Source organism: Aegilops tauschii, chromosome 2 (genome assembly GCF_002575655.3).
Source record: "Aegilops tauschii subsp. strangulata cultivar AL8/78 chromosome 2, Aet v6.0, whole genome shotgun sequence".
NCBI lineage: Eukaryota > Viridiplantae > Streptophyta > Magnoliopsida > Poales > Poaceae > Aegilops > Aegilops tauschii.
The window spans coordinates 2,222,462-2,243,092 of NC_053036.3; the positions used below are offsets into that span (position 1 = coordinate 2,222,462).

At 46.3% G+C, this 20,631-nt stretch overlaps 1 protein-coding gene across 1 annotated transcript; it reads right to left on the minus strand.

The window, feature by feature from the left end:
* Positions 1-4,753: 4,753 nt before the first annotated feature.
* On the minus strand, positions 4,754-5,194 carry LOC141041886 (uncharacterized). The gene has a single exon (XM_073509449.1). The coding sequence runs from the start codon at positions 5,192-5,194 to the stop codon at positions 4,754-4,756; it is 441 nt and encodes a 146-aa protein (XP_073365550.1).
* Between the last annotated feature and the right edge of the window lie 15,437 nt (positions 5,195-20,631).

The following is a 20,631-nucleotide window of genomic DNA, read 5'->3' on the forward strand; positions in this document are numbered from 1 at the left end:
AGAAGCCACGAAGCCCAAAGACAAGATGAAGGCCTGAAAGCGCAAAAAACCAAGTCCGGGGGGCCTGTTTTGACCCATAGAGAGATTTCTGGAGAAGACAAACGTGGTTGGGAAAGGAAGAGTCGACAAAGCCCGCTGGTTGTTGACAATAGACTGTCTCACCAAGATTGCCATGGAGGAACGCGTTCTTGACATCGAGTTGATGAATGGGCCAAGAATGCGCGGTGGCGATGCTGAGAACAACCCGAACGGTGGCCGGTTTCACAACCGGGCTGAAGGTCTTAGTATAATCCACACCTTCCTATTGAGTGAAGCCACGTAGGATCCAACGCGCCTTATATCGTGCCAGCGTACTGTCGGAGTGAAATTTGTGACGGAAGATCCACTTCCCGGTGACCACATTAACACATGCAGGACGGGGAACCAAAATCCAAGAATCGTTCGTTAGCAAAGCATTAAATTCGTCAAGCATTGCGTCATGCCAATGGTGATCTTTGAGAGTAGCTTTGTAAGAGGAGGGAAGAGGAGAAATGGCAGGGGTGGCCGCGAGGGAAAATAAGCGGCATGGTTGAGAAAAGCCCCGCTTGGCTCGGGTTGTCATTTTATGTGAATTGACAGGTGGAGCAACTGGGACAACAGGGAGACGTGGAGGGCTAGGAGTGGCTGGCACAGAGGGCAAGGAAGATATGGTGTGTCGCTGGGCAGATTGGGCGGCAGATCGTAGGTGAGCAGGCGCGGGCGATCCGAGGGAAGCAGGCGCGGGCGATCCGAGGGGAGCAGTATCAGGTGGGTCAGGCGAATCTGGCGATGGCGAACCCGGGGAGGGCGTGTGGCATGTTGTTTTGCGGAGAGGTGTGAGGGCAAGAGAGACGATATACGATACCGTTGGTCGAGAAAAAGTGGCGGAGAGAGGTATTGATGAACTCCCCGCCATTGTCACACTGCATACATTTGATGAGAGTGTGAAATTGTGTGAGGATATAGGTGAAGAAGCGCGTTGTAAGGTAGAAGAGGTGTCGGAGTTGTGGCGCAAGGGGAAGGACCAGGAGTAATGGGAGTAATCATCGAGAATTATGAGATAGTATTGATAACCAGAGAAACTTACAACCGGAGAGGTCCACAAATCACAATGAATAAGTTGAAAAGGTGCACTAGTACAATTTTGGGAAGATGAAAAAGATAAACGGGGCTGCCGTCCTAATTGACATGCCGTACAAGGAGAGCGGGCAGTGTTATTACAATCTGGAAGAAAATCCTTGGAGATAGAGGCAAGGGAAGCTTTGCCCGGATGGCCGAGGCGCTGGTGCCACAAATCGCCTGGAGTGGTGAAGAAAGCAGCGCCATCGACAGACTTATTGCCATAGAACGGGTAGAGGGGACCAGCGCTACTGGACGTCAGAAGAGGAGTCCGGGTTGGAAGTGCCTTCACAGAGAAACCAGAAGGATTAAAGTCAACGGAAACATTATTGTCAGTAGATAATTTGCGAACAGAGATAAGATCTTTGACAATATGAGGACAGACAAGAACATCTTTGAGGAAAAGATTAGAAGGAGGAAGGGTGGTAGATCCTATGCCAATGATAGGGAGACGATCACCATTACCGACGATAATGCTAGATGAATTATGCTTTGGAAAAGAAAGAAACGTAGAGAGGTTACCAGGGTTGCCGGTGACGTGTGTGGCCGTGCTGGAGTCGAGGATCCAGTCAGCTCCGTGGTGAGGAAGGCCCTGCTGGCTGTAGGCGTGCTAGAACAGGGCGGCGTGATCCCACGAAGGCGGGCCGGCCTGGAACGACTGTGTAGACAGAGGCGACGGTGACGGCCCGGACAACATCAGTGGATACGCCTGGGAGTGGACACCAGGACGAGGTCCGAGCACACCGGCAGCATTGGGAGGAACCCACCCGGAGCGAGGGGCGGGGAGGGCCATGCCGTACGGAGCAAAGTACCCTGTCCAAGGGGACGGCTGAGACGGGGCAGACCCACGACCACCCGAGTCAGATCGGCCGCGACCACGCCCGCGATCACCGCTGCCAGAGCCACGACCATTGTTGCCGTCAGAGCCACGGCCCGACGGGGGGGGGGGGGGGGGGGGGGGCGATCGTTGTGGTCGGCGCGGTCACCGCGGTCGTTGTTGGAGTTGAGACCGCCGGAGATGGTGAGAGTGGCAGAGCCGGCCTCCGCCGCCCGGAGGTTGATGTTGTATTCGGCGAGATCCAGGCGGGACCGAGCGACGTGAAACGGTGGCAAGGGCACCGTATCGCCAACGCCACGACACTGGCGACGGCGAGACAGAGGGGAGAAAAGTGGGGAATGGGATCTAATTATTGCAGGTCGGGGTGTGGTGGGTAAGGGCGTGTATAACAGTGACGAGCGCAGGGCAGAGCTTGCCACCGCAGTACATGCACGGTGTAGGCACCAATGTGACCAAATATAGTTGTGGCGGGCGACAGCGAGGACCCGCCACCCCAGCTCTGAAAAGATTTGAATTTTTTTGACGCGTGGGTACCCAAATATAGTTGTGGCGGGCGCGCAACATCACCTGCCACAGCTGCTTGTCACCCATGAAGGAATTAGAAATTGCATAGTTGTGGCGGTTCTCCGGCCGTGCCCGCCACTGTTACATGTGTAGCCGTGGCGAGCTCCTTTTAGCACCCGCCACTGCTTATTCTAAAAAATAGTTGTGGCGGGTGACCCGTCTCGCCCGCCGCTCATTTGGATTCACCTATAAGTCCTTTCCCGGTGGTGTGGTTGCCGGCTGATCGAACATGCAAGTATATATATTTTTTAGGGGTGCAAGTACATATGTATGTTAGTCTTTTGCCTGTTGGGCTCTTATTTTTTTCATAATGCACTGCGAGTCGGTCAAAGGCCTGTTCCACCGGCTTGGTCCACTGCCCACGCGCTGGAATTAGTGTGACTTTGTGTGATCTACTGCTTTGTCTCAAAAAAGAAGTGTGATGTACTGTTGTGTCTATGAATTAGTACCATCTCGCTACTTGACAAGAAAACTGAGATGAGACGACTATACGAAGGGGTCCCGGTGAGTTGCTCGTAGGAGCCCCGCACAGCTAGCTGTTTTTAGCTGCTAGCCGCAGTTCATGCGCGAAGCGCGACAACGCAATAAATCAGGGTGTTGCGCTTTATATAGCATAAAGAAAAAAAATGAAAAACATTGATGTTCTGATTTTTCGGTTCCGTGGTTTTTCGTTACATACCGAAACACCCGCCGATCCAAATGGTATGGAAATCTCATATGATACCGAAAAACTTGGTTTGGTTTTAAAATGCATAGGGTGACCATCGTGACCGTCCAAGTGTTCATGGATTTTAAAATAAATCATCATGTTTGAAAGAAATTGTTCATGAATTTGAAAAAAACAAATCATGAACTTTGAAAAAAGTTTTAAAAATTTAAAAGAGTTCCTGGATTTGCAAAAAAGTTCACTAATTTAAAAAAACAGTTCGCAAGAAAATGTTCACGAATTTGGAAAAAAAAGTTCACTGATTTGAAAACAAAGTTCGTAAATTTAAGAAAATGTTCGCGAATTTAAAATTTCATGGATTTAATAAAAATTCTCGATTTAAATATAGTTCACGGTTTAATAGAAAATAAAATGAAAAAGAAAATAAAGAGAAGAAAACCAGACAAACAAAAACCAAAAAAAGAAAGAAAACCAAACAGGCTTACATTGGTTAGTGTTATATTTGAAGAAGGAAAAATAAGGTAACTAGGCACAACAAGAGAGTAGTCCAGCTGATCAGCGCGCTTGTGCTAAGCTAGTAGTTGCTGGCCGGGTTTGAATCTTGCCAGGCACTCTTTTTTAAAGGGTTTTACAGAAAAGGGAAAACTGGAAATTGTGCCGGCCCAGGCCGGAGGGTGTGTGTGTGCGGGCTGTAGGTGCACAAACTGCGTATCGGAGGCGACGTATTTTCAGAAAAGAGCATCCTACCTTTTATTATGAAGGGGTATGTAGAGATCTTCTTCATTGATGTGTTTAAAGGAGTTGTACAGCAGAAGTGGCATGAGGTCGCCGCGTGAGACATACGATGGCAAGAAACGACCTCACCGCCAACCGTGAGCTACCATCGAAGCCCTTGCAGCCCACAGTCGAGAAGCAGGTGTCGGGTTCAGCGAGCCCGCGGACACCGCGCCTCTGTGAACACCGACACTTGTCGTCAGACTACAAGCCGACCCAAATCTCCCGGGGAATGTGACGAAGGTGATCTATAGGACAGTGGAGCTCCAAGATGACGTGTCTCCAAGTCAAGAGAACGGCTGGATATATAACATTAAGCAACTTGGCCGCCAGAAACGCCAAACTAAAGAAACATTATATAGAGCCGGCTTGATGGAAGAAAACAATCCGATTGAAGCATGTGCAACGATTACAGACTGCAATATTTCGCACAACAACATAATCCGACATACATGGTCCACCATGTGGTGGTGGTGGGTGTCTAAACTGTAAATACATATTGTGGTACATGAGCTTACAAGCCAAATGGCAGTGACAACCGCATCAAACTGAGGTAGAGTCAGTTAAGACGCTAGTGTTGTGTGCATGCACACTCTAATACAAACACGTAGTTCATATAGTGGAATTATTATATATTGTAGCTTATAGAAATACAAATACATACTCCCTCCGTAACTTAATACAAGACGTTTTTTAACACTGTCATGGTTACAAAAAATGTCTTATATTGAGTCACTGAGGGAATAGCTCCCAAAAGCCGGCAGGCGTGTGGATCAGTTGGTGGAAGCAACCCTGAGAAAATCTAGCTCCAGCAGGTAACCATCGCCGTAATGCGCCTTCCCAACAAGATTCATGCCTCCGTCGTCCTTGTAGATGCGGCACCCGTAAGGACCAAGGGCGATGGTGTAGCCAAGTTCTGCGAGCTGGCCAGTGGAGACGAGGTTCGCGTCAAGCCCAGGGATGTAGAGAACATCTTGCAGAATTATGTTGGTGGTGTTCACCGAACCACGGCCATGGACTGCCATACAGCCCATACTAGGCGTATCGATAACTTGATCGCCAGAGGCAGCAGGGGTGTAGTCGACCAAATGGTTGAGGTAACCTGTCATATGTTGCGGAGCAGCAGATGCCACGTGCCAGGTTTGCGCGGGCGGCTCGTCTGGAGTCAATAAGCTCAACTTGTCCGCAGATATAGGGTCAGATCTGTAATTCATAGCAGCCCAAAGAGTTATTATATAGATGGACAAGATTGAGATCTTAACTCGAAGAGAGAAGAGCAGCGTGAGAGATCAATTTTAAGCAGTATTGCACAGGATTTCTCAGAATTTGTTAAATTGAGTGAATCAAACATAGCCATCTCAGATTCAACAATAATAAGCATCAAAGTGCGAAATGCGTGTGGCTCAGATGGTTAGGTTTTGTGTGGTGGAACCAACCTACTAGGGTTCAAGTCCTAGACTTGGCATTGGTGCCCGCATTTTCCTAAATTTATTTCAGCATTTTCGGCGATATTCATTCAATACGAGATACGTTCCTGTTTAAAAGAAAAAGAAAAGAAAGGAACAGTTGAATCTGAGATGCAGCAAAACTAGAGACTTGCTTCCTATAGCTGTCCGCTATTGTTGCCGTTGTTCACCTGCCTGATGCCGCCGAACATTGTCCACATACCCGCCGCCGCCATCAGAATGGTCTAACCGGGTTCTTCACCCGCTCACATGGTGTGGCTACATGCTCTCGATGCCTCATAGCTTGGTCGCAACCAGACCCAAGTTTCACTAGTGACTACCCCTTCCTTTTATCTTAATTTTTCCCCCAGTGATTAGTGACTTCATGCCAAGGTTTACTTTCTCAATATCTTTTTCTTCGTCAAGTCAAAGAGTCTATAAATAGCTTTACAGAAGTTCGTCAGCAAATTCGAAACTAAACACACAGAAAATGATTAAAAACTAGAGACTTGCTTTCTACAGTAATAAACAGAGACCCCAAATTTGGTTGTGTGCATCATGATGATGCAAAGGCAGGGATTATCCCCTTTTCGAAAAAAATAAGTACAAACCCTAAAACCCATAAACCCTAAAGGATTGCGATATCCGCTCGAGAAACTACATGCAATCTACCCTGACATAGAATGAATTAGCTATCACATGCGGAGAAGGGAAAACCGGAGGATCCAGTACATAAGCTGAAGTTGGAGGTGGTAGTTGCCCCGTCCCAAAGACCTCAACTGGTCAAGAGTGTGTTAGTTAGGGTGATTGGGTGAAGGCACTTCGTTGACAGGGCGGAACCAAAGCCTCATACCGTTGAATCGGAAGATTTAATTTCAGCACTACACAACCTGGTAATTGTGAGATCTCGCAACTTAACGGGATCCAACTACCACATGGTGTTCATGCTATGTTCAATTGGAATAGGGCATGGCGAGCTAAGAGCATCTCCAGCCGTTGGCCCCCCAGGGGGCGCCTAAAATCGCCGCCTGGGGGTGACCCGGCGCAAAAATGGGCCGGGGGCGAGTTGGTCCCCAGCCGCCGCCCCCCGGGCCGCCCCCAGGCGCGTTCAAAAAATAAAAATATATAGCAAATTTAGGCAAAGTTCGGCGAAGTTCGGCTAAACACGACAAATTTCGGCAAACTTGGGCATATATTAGACATGTTCACGGATTTTCATTACATACATAGCGAATATATAAACTAATCTAAAAAAACTAGCTGAACGCCGAGTAGTCGCCGTCGTCGCCGCCATCGTCGGCCTTCTCCTCCTTGACGCGGGCGCCCCTGCTGGACCCCTCCCCGGCGTCGCCATGGCGGACTGGTGGCGGCGGCGGCGCGTCGTCGTCGTCGCTGTCGTCGATGACGACTCCTCCTTCGTCGCGGCCTCGGCGGTGCTGCGCGAAGCGCCGCAGGGCGGCGCACTGGTGCTCCCTCGCCATCTTCAGGGAGTCCTGGCGTGCCCATTCAAGGGCCGCGTCGTCGTCGAGCCCGACCTCGCCGTGCTTCGTTTTCACGGCGGGGAGACCCGGCTCCGTCTTCACCGGCGCGAGCCCCGGCTCCGTCTTTGGCTTGACGAAGCGCGTAGGAGGAGCCGACGAGGAGGCGCGCCAGCCGCCCTCGTTGATGACGATGCCGGCGCTGCGAGTGCGCCGGCCGAGCGGCGTCTCCGCCGCGGGCTCGGCCTTGACGCCGAGCAGCGTCGGAGTGCCGGAGGAGTGGGGGGAAGAGCGCGAGGAGGAAGAAGAGGAGGAGGAGCCGAACCTCCTTGGCGCCCATTGCCCGTCGCGTCGGCGGTGCGCCGGGGCGGCCGCCCTCGCCGGGGGGTACGCCAACGGCGGGTTGTTGCCGCCCTCGAGGTGCGTCAGCACGCCCTCAAGTGTGCGGCCGGGGGCGCCCCTCGCTGTTCTTCACGCCGCCGACCACCGGCGCACCGTTGGTGGACGCCAGTTGCTGCTGCTGACGGCGCTCGAAGTACGCCGCCCAAGCCGCGTGGTTGTCGGCGGCGTACTGGGGGAGGGAGAGTTGGGCGTCGGTGAGGGAGGCGCACACGACCTCGACCTCGTCAGCGAAGTAGGAGGGTTTGGCCACGGCATCAGGCAACGGGGGAATGGGCACTCCCCCGTTGCTGAGCCTCCAGCCCGTCGGCCCGGCGCGCATGTCCAGCGGCGCCGGGATGTTCGCCTGGAACAGGAGCCAGGACTCCTGTTCGCGGAGCGAGCGGCGGCCGAAGCCGTTGGCCGCCGCCTCGTCTCCGAGGAAACGCTCGGCCGTCAGGAAAGGGGAGGGAGATGGAGGGGCTGGGCGGCGGCTCACGGGAGAGGGAGGGCTGGGGGAGAGCTCGGCGGCGGCGCTCGGGAGAGGTAGCGCTCATCAGAGGCGAGCGAGGCCATATATAGCCGCACCGCGCCCGTGTGTACGCGTCCGAGGGAGGGGAGGCGTCGGCGCGCCGTCCCGTGACGCGCCGCCCGTGAGGAATCAATGCCAAAGCTGACCGGCGGCAGCCTTGCCATTGATTCCCCGCGGGAAACCGAGGCGTTGGAGAAGACGAGGCGGTGTCGCTGACGCGGCTGGCCCGCGGCTCTTTCGCGCCAAAAACGATTCGCTCGGCGCCCCAGCGCGCCGGGTTCGGGTTGGGTCCGCCGGCGCCAATTTCGGCCCGAGCCGGCGAAAACTGGGCCCTTGGGGCGACTGGGCCGATTTTTTGGCGCCGGCGGCCGAAAAGTCGCCTGGGGGGCCTTGTTGGGGGCGCGGCTGGAGATGCTCTAAGTTTCATTCATGGGAACAACACTTTACTAATGATATTTCCTAATAAAGCTAAACCAGTGGAGTTGAACAATTTAAAGCCTTTTTCCTTGCTAAGGATTGGGGCGGTAATTGCAATGGATTTTGGGAATCCAACCAACAATGCTAAAGGTAAATTGCGTAATGTGTTTGGCTCATATGATTAGGGTACTTGATTCTTTGAGATATTACCTTTGATCTTATGAAATTTGGGTCTGATTTGGGGCTTGTAGTTGATATTGATGTGAAAAACATGAACCCTAGCGAGGAAATCAGATTCAAAGTGGGGGTTAGAGATCTACATAGGATTCATGTGGGTACGGATATTACAACCGAGGAGTTACTGCTATATGATATTGGTTTTGCTATTGAGTCTGTTGCTGAGCAGGGATGGTATAAGAATGAAGAGGGTAACAATAGGAAAACCTTTGATTCCATCAATGTTGAGAGCTTGGAAGGAATTAATAAAGATGAAGTTAGGGGGGAAAAGAGGAAAAATGTCTGAGATTAATGTTGCAAATATGACCTTGGGGAGTATGTCTTTGAAACAGTATGAAGAGGTGTTAAAAGGACAGGAGCAGGTCAATATGTTAACCGGAGGAAGCCACTATGTAAATGCGGGTGAGACTGAGACATCAAACAGTAAGAATGCCAATGAGGATTTACTTATTAGGTTACAAATTGTTGAAGAAACTACTGGTAGACATGCATCACAGTTAGTCATTGAGGAAAGGGGGAGGAAACATATGGAAATTCAGAAGAAAAAAGGTCTAGATAAAGAGGTCAAAAGACAACATGAATTGCTACAACATAACATGCTTGAAGGTATGGGAACTCAGAATGCTATTAAGGATCTGGAAGAAGTGGATGGGGCTCCGAAGAGGAGGAAAAAGATGTTCATGACAATAATAATGATCATGATAGTGAGTATTTGGAGGAGATGCTCCAGATTGAAATATAAACAATTATGGTAAGCCACTTTTCGCCTACTGTTGTGACATTTTCTAATCCCAGCTTGTCCAATATGGCTTCCTGTGTGGATCAATTTGGGCTGTTCTCTTGACATGGTTAATTAATAATATTAATCACTTTAAAATATGTTGAGCAAGCTAGACTTGATCTTGCGATGCAAGCTAGCGTGCAATCACGTGAGCCTCATGTTGAGGAGTCGCAAAGAACATTTTTGTGGTTGAATTATTTAATAAGGGGCTTGATCAGGTTCAATATCGTAGGACTTTTTGGGATGAATCTTTGGATTTATGGGAACATGTAAAAGAAGCTTGGGAACATTTTGAACTTACGGATCAGAGGGACACCATTCAATGGACACTAATCAGAAGTGGTGTTTACCAAGTTAAATCTTACTATAGAAACTTGATTGAGAATGGGGAAGCTGTCACAGGGACGGGGATGGGGGTCCAATACTAGCCCGGGTAATCCTATTGCCACCTCGACTTGTCGTGGCTGATGTTATGGAGGTAACATCTAAATTGTTGCCTAGACTAAAGTTGAATGTTATTCTCATGCTCTTAGCGGCTCTGATGTGTAGTTACCCATATCATGATGTAGTGTTCAGGGGCTCTTTCTTTAGATGTCCCCTTGGGAGGCAGGAGTCGCTTTTGCTCCTATTGCTTCTCTGTGATCTGGTGTAGTTTGGGTGCTTGCTTACCCATGTTGTACAGATCATGCATCGTCTGTCTAGTTCGCCTTTTAGTTTGCTTCGTAGTAGTAGCTTTTAAGACATTACCGTTTTAGTTAAATGAAACCAGAGGGGCCACTATCTTTATAAAAAAAATACATTTCCCTGATATTTTCCAAGATTTTTGTGCATTGACTTAGGATGAAGAAGATGTTGTTTATTTGGGATGGGAGACATAGATGAAGAAGGTACCTGGAGACAAGTCCTCTGATCTTGCGACATGTGTTCTGTCGTTTCTGATCTCGAGCCCTCTGTGCCAAGCATCGTCGTCTTGGTGCCACCCTACGACCCTTGCTCCGTCTAATCCTCCTAAGGCGGCGGCGTGTGTCCTTTATTTCAGTCTCACCAAGATCACCTGCTGCTAAACTCATGAGAAGGCATGCTATAGAAAGAGGATCGACTGAAGGTTGGTCGATGTTTCGCTGTTCAGCGAGGTCGTCGACGATGCACCACAAGATGTCCATGTCGATCCTTTTTTTCCTTGCATAGGAGAACAAGAGCAAAGTTTGTGACTGAATGAATATCTGAATAATCAAGTTAGCAAGCCAACCTAAATCCATTACACTTTGCATCGGCAGAATTTGATGATATGTCCTAAACGTGCCAAAATCTCTTTGATTCGAAAGTTTCTGAACCGCTCTTAACTTAGGGTGTAAGATCAAACTACTTAGCTTTCTCCACAGACTGAAATGCCATACCTGGTAGCTTTTTGATTGTCGATGCCCAGCATGAAATCAATTGTAACCTTTATTTTCCTTCTGATACTTGTTAGGTCTGAGGCAAAGGACTGGCTGACTCGATTAAATATGCGACGTGGTAGTGTGTCGGTGTCAAATTCCCAGACATGCCTCACGAGGGTTGTCTTGCCAACTCCTCCAATCCCAATGAGGGGCAATATGGAAAAGGGTTGATGCATTCTGCAGGCATCAAATCGTGAAAATGCGTCAAATGTGCATACATATATATTTTGGTTTTATTTAATAGTCCTCTTTCAATCAAAATAAAGAAGAATTGAACTATTCTCAACTTCCTTATGTTGTCTGTCGAGAAATGTTTGGTTCCTACATTTCAGTATTTACATACGCGTAAACAAAAAAGAACAATTGTATTCCTAAATTATAGACACATAAATGTCTAGGCTTCACTGTGGCAATGGTACACAATCAAATTGATGCTTTTCTGACTCAGCGTAATTATTATTTGTTGCAAACATTCAATACTATGCGTAGCTCAAATTCTCATGTTTCTTCCTCCCCATACTATGTTTCTACAAGGCTATTAGTGGATCTTGCAATTATCTGATGCACAAAAGCCAAAATAAATTTAGAAACGAAAAAAGGCTAGCACAGTTTACAATTTGTGTGTCAATCTTGTATACCCGTATTTCGCAAAAACAATAACATGGTACCTGTTGTTATCAAGATCATCAACAAGTTTATCCCTTGTCGTTTGGCCATATGGCTTAGTATATGTTGTTCCTCCTTGGGCCCTGGATGGCCGCATCTCATAGTGCATCATCACACAGTGCAATTCCTCTTGCAACCACGCTTGCACCCTAAAAGATGTAAACACATATAGTATGTACAATCTTATATATTTCCAACTTGAATTTTTTTTTTGCGGGGGATTTCCAACTTGAAATTAATGGATGATCAGACTAAAGAGGACAAAAATTAAAATCAGATCGTGCTGCTGTTACGTTGCTAGCAGTATTTACGTATGAAATTGTGTGTTAGACCGCACATTGTAGACCCAAATTAATCACGATAGAGATGGGCAGCTCCGTCAGAAAAATATGTGGAATCAGGGGGAAACTCTCTCACATGGTAAGAAGAGGCAAAAATGGCCAAAACATAATCAATTTGATACTTTCCTTTAGCAGAGAGTAATTACCATTTGTTGCAATGCAAATGTTCAATACTATGCCTACCTCGAGTAGTCATGTTCATTCATGTCCAAACTATGTTCCCCTACATGACTAAATAGTACTCCCTCCATAAAGAAATATAAGAGTGTTTAGATCACTAGTTTACAAAGGGAGTAAGAATTATCGCGGCAATAGACAGCGGTTATTTTAATTATCCGCTAAAAAGCTGACATGATAAATTTTAAAAGATGTGCAGAAAACATACATAATTGTAAGAATTTCCCAGTCGAAATTCAGGGATGTTGCTGCTAGCAGTCGCAGTACTAAATAACAGGATTGAGAGCAGTACTCTTAACAAAATCTATATGTGAAATCAGGGGAAAGCTCTCCTCATGTATATGCTGAAGAAAGAAAGATTCAGAAGCAGAAGAGCAAGGAAACGTGGATCCATGAACATGAATTGCGGTAACGAACTAGAAGAAATAGTCGTGCTGCTCAGTACCTCGGTGGTAAGCCGGCTTCAGGCTCCATGGCGAGCTTGGGGGAGGAACAAGGACGGGTGATTTCAGTCATAGGGGGGAAGGTTGACGGGCTTAACAACACAAGTGCCAGTCATGTGGCCTTTCTTCTTGTCCTAGGGGCACCTCCGTGCCGCTTCAGTTTCTCCTCTACCTTGGTAGCTAGCTAGCTTACGGCCGGCCGGCGTACGCCTAAGGACAAACCTGCCGGCCACCGACGGCAGCATGACCTGTTGGACTTTTGTGTTGTTTGTCACACGGCTTAATTGGAAACCTTACCTAAAGATTTGTTTTCGGGGTTGCCCAAGCACGCCTTGGAAAAATAAAACATATCATTAACCGGCCTGTTCTCCTACTGTACGTCTCCGGCCGGTTCCCCTGTCTGTAATTCACACAGTTTATCCTCCGAGGCTGACCATGGACGACATTATGGAGGAGCTGAAAGCCAGATTGAACCTGGATACCTCCGTTCACGTTGGCAGCAGGAGGCGCTTTCCATTTGATGATGGGCTCTTGCGTAGCCCTATGGAACAGCACAAAATCCTTGCCCTGTCTCCGGCCGCGCCTCTCCTACGCCATGGTTACCCTGTCTATTCACCCATCATCCTCCAAGGAGATACAACTTTTGTGAGGCGGACCATGGAGGAACCGGATAGCCCCGTTGGCTCGATATCGAGGTACTTACTTTCCATTATTTGATCATGCATGGGGTCTTGCATAGCCCTAGCCCTATATATAGAACAACACAAAATCGTGATTCATCCGTCCGAGCCCCACACTCATCATTTATCTCACGTACGTTAACCCATATTTTATTTGATTATCTGTCTAACTATTTCCGTCCTGCAGATTCTTTGACAATCATTCTGCGTCCCAGTGGAAGACGGGTCCTACTGGGACGAAAGTGTCTGATGCCACTTTCACTTCGCTGGATTTCATACGTCTCTGGCTCCGGAAAATCTCTAGGGGCATAGATCCCAAAGACGGCCGGCAAGAGGGGGTCAGTATGTATATCAAGCGTCTCGAACAAGATCTCAGTGGATTACTCTCCAGAGTCAGTTATGTCAAGCCTAGGGCCCTGGCGCATGATCATCCTTTCCACACCCAGCACATGGACAGGTTTGGCGAGCTGCTGGATGAAATATTGAAGGGGGTGGTAAGTACCTAGTAGCTCTAGTTTCCATGTTTGCGAAGCCAAGACCTTATGTTTTACCTTCCCATGGAAATGTCAGTGCCTGGATTTTCTACGGGTGTCGCATGGTCCGCATGCGAGCTTGATTCTGAACAGCATTCTCTCAAAAAACGAGGGACCAAAATGGATTTCTCATGTGCAGCGCATTATTGGTATCATCATGAAACATCTGCAAAGCAAAAGGTCCTTTTCTTTTTCTTTTTTCTACTTTTGGGTCTATCTGGACGACAAATACCAGGCAGGGTGGTGGCAGGATTTTGATTTTTTATTAGTGAACCATGAGTGCGTGTATACGTCTGGAGGAAAGTCCGTCATTTATTCAAGTTGAAACATTAATCAAACACATACCGGTTTTAAAAGGATTTTTAGGGAAGTTTAAAGAAGACTTAGATCATTATATGGTCCTACAAAATGTAACAAAAAAAGCACCACTTACGTCCATGACATGCGGGTCACCATGAGTCTATGATGTACTGACTTCAGGTTTTCTTTTTGAACTTTGCTTCGGTACACCCCTTAGAAAAGTTTACGGATTTCAATGCAGATAAAGGTGGACATTAAAAGGATAATATAGTCTTTTGTATTCAAATCAATATACTCAATACGTTTGATCTGCATGCTAATATTGTGTTAGTCTTTTTAAGTAGCTTTAATATTCATGCAAACTTTTAAGGAGGGTGTACCAAAGCAAAACTCTTTCTTTATGGGTATAAAGAATTTTGTTAGGAAAAATAAGGAAATGTCCTGTGATGTGTGATATTTACAAAGACATGCAAGAGATCGATACATAATATAGCAACCAATGTAGATTTGCGAATTTCAAAAGATCCTAAAAAGAATCGTAAATGTAGGTCTGAAAATCATCCAACAAAAACGAGCAAACCGGAACCCTATGCATCGCTCCCCAAGCAATGCTTGAGTGCCCTAGCGCCACCACCAAGACTCCACGCCGAGGCTCCTCCTCTAGCATCTGGCGCCAGGGTGGAGGCCGCCTCGTGAGGGGCGATGGTGTGCGATTGCCACGGCAATGGCCCTAGGACTTGTCGGCATGTAGCGGTGGTCTGCAAGCACGGTGTTCAACAGTTGCTACCACTCTCACAACGGTGAGGGAGGATCTCAGCGCTACGGTAGCCACTATGCTCAGGCTAACTTGATCTTGACACTGCATTGGTGGGCCTACTGCTAGCATGCACATGGTCTTGGGCTCGTGGAGGAGACGACGACACAAGACGGTGGTGGAGGTTCATTGCGTGCGAGCATGCTATTGTCAACGCATTCAGCGAGAGTAGGTGCTCCTCTTGTTCAAGCGACATAACCGCTTGCTCTGTTTGGCGATGCTTGTTGCACCGTTGGTTGGCTGATGTTCTCATTGCTCGATAGCCTTCTGGGGCACTCACTACGGCACTAGTTGGCTGATATGTGTCTGTGGAGGGGGAGAACCTTGCAAAAGTCTCATTTGAGGACTAGTCAGGCACATCTAGACCGACTTGATCTGGTGACGGTCGGCCTCCCTACGGCATCTCAGTCTCGGTCCCCTGCCATTGTGACCTGGGAGGAGGGGTGCACGATACGGCCGCTAGGGCTTTGCTGCTAATCTTGCTTTCGTGGTCATCCATTGGCATGGGGTAAAGTGGCTGGAGTGACCACTAGAGCCGACGGTGGTGGCTGCTCGATGGTGGTGTGGCGAGTGGCGACATGGTCGTCGGGCCTCGCGTGGCATGTTACCACCATGCTTCCCACCCCTGTAATGGATTTTCCACAACTGGTATATGTTGTCTACCAGTGACGATTGGGTTGTGCATATTAATTAGCTCGCTTGTTGATGTTTGCGATGGAAGATCTAGTGCCTCAACATTTGCCCATTCTGTGGAGCATCGTGATAACAACTCCAGCGCCGGTCAGGGGATTGCGGCATGGCTTCTCATAGCAAGTTGGTGCCGAAACACATGGGATTTCATTTATGCTCGTGTTCTCATGAGTACAAGGCCTCAAGTTCCAAGGTGAAAATGCTAGGTCTGGCCTTTACTAGTTATACCTAGAAATGGTGGTTTACACCTCCTTATCGAAGGCAGTGCATGGAGTTTTGTTCGGACTTCCTCTCCTAGGTAAAAACCCATGATCTAGCCTACACAATTAGATCTGGCATCGACAACATTCATGCACTATTTCCTTGTTGAAGGTCTTGCTATTGGGAAACATTCTCGTAGTCTGGTTGTTGTAAAGAGTAGTGTTAGTTTGTTGATGTTTTGTTGGAGTGGGTCATTTGCCTCATCTTGACCCTTACGTGTTTTTTCTTTTCCTTGTTGGTTGTGTGCATCCTAATTATGTAGAAGTCGGGTGTGTACTTGTTGTGTTTGTATCCCCTTGATTTGACATTATGATTCAAGCCCTTTCTCAAAAAGAAAACATGTAGGTTCTAAACAATATTCATGAGAAATTATTAATGTTTGTAGTTTTCACAAATAATAACAAAGATTCATCAACAATGGCGAATTCAAACTTGGATTGCTATGTAAAATGTATCATGCTTGCACCATTTGCAATAATTAGAATTGTATCATGGTAATTACTAGTAAGTGTTTTTAAAAGAAATTCCTTCCTAAGCAAATATATCATTGTACTTTGTTAAATAATATTGGAGCTTGGGAGCCATTACGAATTATTCTTGTAGCAACTACATTATCAAATGTACTACCTCCGTTCCTATATATGACAGTTTGGCAGTTTAAACTGCCAAAACGTCTTATATTTAGAAACATAGGGTGTTTTTGCTTTTATGCACAACTCACCCATGGGCATATTTTATCTGGTACACATATTTTGCAAAATGCATATACATATATTTTTACGTTTGGTTACACCCACGTGTGTTTCTACGTTTTAGATATTGTCTGTTATACAAGATGGTATGTATCTGCAATATGTAGTATATAAGAATATTTATATTGTATACCTAGTATTTGTTAGGTTATATGTACTATATTGTCAGCATAATATATTTTTGTACAAATATGAAAGTATTTCAAAAGTATACATAAAACTATGGGCTTAGTAACAATTTTTATGTAGTTCACTTTGAACGAACATACTAGAGCAGCATCAATTAATATGAATCAGAGAAAGTATATATACTATCCCACAGTAGTATATATAAGATGTGGGTGTAACGGTGTAACTACATTTGGTAGTAGGATGTATCTTTTCTATCGTGATGTATTTATAATTTATGTTTCCAACTATATACACATAGAAATGCTTGATCGAGTCTGAACATGCAGAGAAGAAATCAGCGAGGATAAATTCTTATCTATGATTAAAAGCGGTCCTGTCCAAACTTGGTACATTCCTAACCGAGTGTGTCTTGAACTGAATGTGATCCCGCACACCGGAGGGTTGTATTTTACTCGCGTGGAGTGGCACACAAGGTATGTGTACTTGCATCCACATAATGTACTATTTTCTACTTCTTCTAAAACAATGCAACCTGAATGTCTTTGTACTGGCCAGCGTGCGTAACAAACTTGTGCAACTGCTGCTGTTTGTGGACTGGAGTGGCATGGAAGGTCATGGTGTTTTTCCGACAACTCTTCAAATTCAGGAGGTCAAAGGTGAGACTTCAACTATCTTTCATCCATCTTTTCTTGGTGTGCATCTCCATCTACTAAAAGCAGAGTAGCCGCTGAGTCAAGTAGGTCAAGCTAAGTCAAGTTAGAGAAATAAAAATAGCCAACCAAAGTGCAACCAGAGTTCTCCGTGGGGTGGAGCACTAGTGAGTAGTAGGACTAAGGGCCCGGCTAGTGAGAACAAGCCGTTGGGGAATTAATTCCCACAAAAGGGAAGGACTTATTCTCAATGAAAAAAGTGCTCTATGGACCGAGCGTGGAAGTTCTTTTCCATCAAGCGGTTGTTCACGTAGCTCAAATGCAAATGCGCTTAAATAATACGATGGTTTTTCTTAAGCATTGATACTTATTTGTAGAGCGTAGATGTTTAATTAGGCATAGTTTGAGAAATATATTCACGCCTGCAGCGATTCTTAAAAAAATGCGTGGTGTTCAAGAAGAATCTAGCTTACATATTTTTGTAACCACACTTACAAACACCCTATTTGCATCGTAGATGGCATAATAATAATGAGTTCTTAACATTGTTTGTTTAAGTTTCTTACTACATAATAACAATTATCTAATGTAGTGCTATGACAGAACAATATTAATGATTGATTATCTTGCAGACCCGGCTTGCTATGTCAGTCGAACCATTGCCGGCACCGGTGGCGATATTATCCCTCCTTATGCCGGGCGCCTACGTCCTGTCGGTACTTTGAAAAAAAGACGGCAGCGTGTTTTGACGACCGGCAGCAGCAGTGCCACCCCTTATTACATCACTCAAAGCGGTCATCGTCTTGGCATTTCCAAAAGGAGCATTGGACTCTCAACCGACAATGGGAGCTTCCATCCGTTGGATTCACCTCTATGGATCCATGACACCGGGTCTAGCTTCTCTATGACGGGGGACCCGAGCCTCCTTCGAGGCGTGCACGACGCTACTGAAATTCGTTCACGTGGAGTCAATGGGGCAGAGCTCGTGTCCACAAAATGCGGGCGCGTGACTGGGGCGGTGAATCTCTCAGGGGTAAGGTACTTCCCTGGAGCGAAGGCCAACCTGATCAGCGGCGGCCTCTTTGGGTCCCTGGGTTGCGAGATCATACAGAACGCTAAAGGATGCACAATCATGAAGGGCGGACAGGTGATCGGGGGCGGCCGCCTGCTGCCGAATCGCACTTACTCCGTCGACTTCCTTGATGACAAGTTACTTGGTGCTACAATTTGCTCCAACTGCCGGCATTACTAGTTATGAGCTTCTTCTTCCTTCTGGAAATACAGCTGGGCTGGGTATATGGGTCATTTTGTCTTCGGGTTTTTGTGAGAATACCCTTATGTTCTCACTGGTACACGTTGTAATATTGAGTACTCCTACAGACACATGTGAATCGCTCGATGCATTTTGCAGTTGAGGAGGTTGTACAGTAAACTTCGTACATTAGTTGCTCTCTATTGGCAATGGGTGGCCGAAGAACACGAAGAGTTCGGTCAATGCAGCTATGAGATCCAGAGAATGCTTACTTCAGCTAGAATTGTTGACATCCAAATTTTCCGTGTTGCTTCGAGCGCTGGTCAAAGCTCCTTTGTTCTTTCATGTCAGTCCGACCTTGTGGTTTGTCACAGGATCAAGTATCTATTAGTTATTCCCCTGTGTGATGTTGGGTCTAGATAGCAGTCCCTCCTACAATACAGAGACGCCAGGATTGAGAACCAAGGCCGCCAAGCTTTGCTGCGCTCCACGTTGAAGATTGTTCCATGGGGAGAAGATTTGTTTGACCCCTCCCACCCCTTCCGTGTCGCCCCCGCGCGGCGACCCAAGGGAAACCCTAGCGCCATCGCATCCGCGACCCTCCCCTCACCTCTCCTCCTTGCCGCCGCCTGAGGAGGTTCTCCTACTGGTTCGATAACCTTGGTCTCATCACTGAGGAAAATACCTACCGTCGCTATACTGCATCATCCCTTCCTCTTTGGGGAAATACCGACGTAGTTCTAGCAGACATCAGCACCCTCCACATACACGGAGTGTCAAACGAGTTATGTCAGCCAACCTCGTGGGATTAGAGCGGCATAGGTTCACTCTATCAGACGTATCGTTCCTCTTCGATGGCGTCGAGGTTTGCGGATATGCTTGTGGTAGCCTCGAATAATACAACATTTTTTGGTGTGTGCTCTGGTAGCGGTGAAGGCCCTCGAGTGCCCCGACCGAGTGTGTTGTGGGGTCTTCGCCTTCTGGCGTTTTGTATGTATTGTGATGCTTTAGGCCTAACCTAGCTATTCGTAGTTTAGGTTTTTGCCCGGTTTTCCTCAATAAACCGAGCAACATTTTTTCCTTTTTCTGTTTTTTTGGTAAATTTTCCATGATTTTTGTTTTTTTAGTCACTACCTTGCATTTTGTATGCCCTTTTCAATATACTACATGGCAACATAGATTTTTGATGCATTTTTCCTGAAATTTTGTGCATCTTTACATACAAAAATGCATGGCAAATTATGTATGCATTGACTGGTAGTTTTTATACCCTTTTCAACTCACCATGTCAGCCAAATGTGAAAATGTTTTCTAATGGTCACATGGAAAATTAAAGAAACTTCCTTGTTTTTTGAAAACACGTCAAATTTAAGAAATTTGCCATGGTCTATTTTTAGGTGTCCACCCATGGCAAATTTGCCATGATTTTGTATAGGATTATATCTAGGTTTGCCATGGATTATGGCAAATATTTCTCTGTTCATGTTCCTAATGGCATAATCATATATGGTTACATGGCAAATTCACAAACTTTTGCTTTGCAACCATGGAAAATTGTATAAATCTTTCGGGAATGTCTACATAGCAAATCCACAAATTAATAACTTTCCATGTGGCAAATTTATATATTCTTGAAAATCTTCACATATTTTTGTTACATTCATATGTAAAGTTTCACAATTTTTGTGTTCTAAAACATGGTTCCTTATAGGATATGTTTTTTTGCATTTGGTACACGCCATTTTTACATTTTCTCTGTTCCACTTAAATCATTGCGCTTTAATTTGTTTTGGGGGGGGGGGGGGGGGGTCTTTTTTAGATGGCAAAATTACGCTTTTTTGTGTACAAGACATGGCGATTTTTTGGGAATGTTTTGACCTATCACATGAGGCGAAAATGCTTTTTGTGTATAAGACATGACAAGTTTAGAGAATTTTTCTCCTGGTCACATGGCAAATTCATAACATTTCTGTAATCCAAACATCGCAAAATTTGACCATGTCAATTCCTTTGTAATAACTTATTTTGGGACCATGTCAATTTTATTGTGCACACCATTGAAAGTTATTTTCAATAGCAGAGAAATTATTTAAACATAGCATGGCAATTTTATCTTAACACACATCATGTCAAAATCTTTTGTGATTTTATGATGGCATACCCAGAATGTTTTAGGGTATATAACATGTCATCTTTGTTTGTGTGTTTAAGATGTAAATTTTATAAATACATGAATCTTGAAAATGGGCAAAC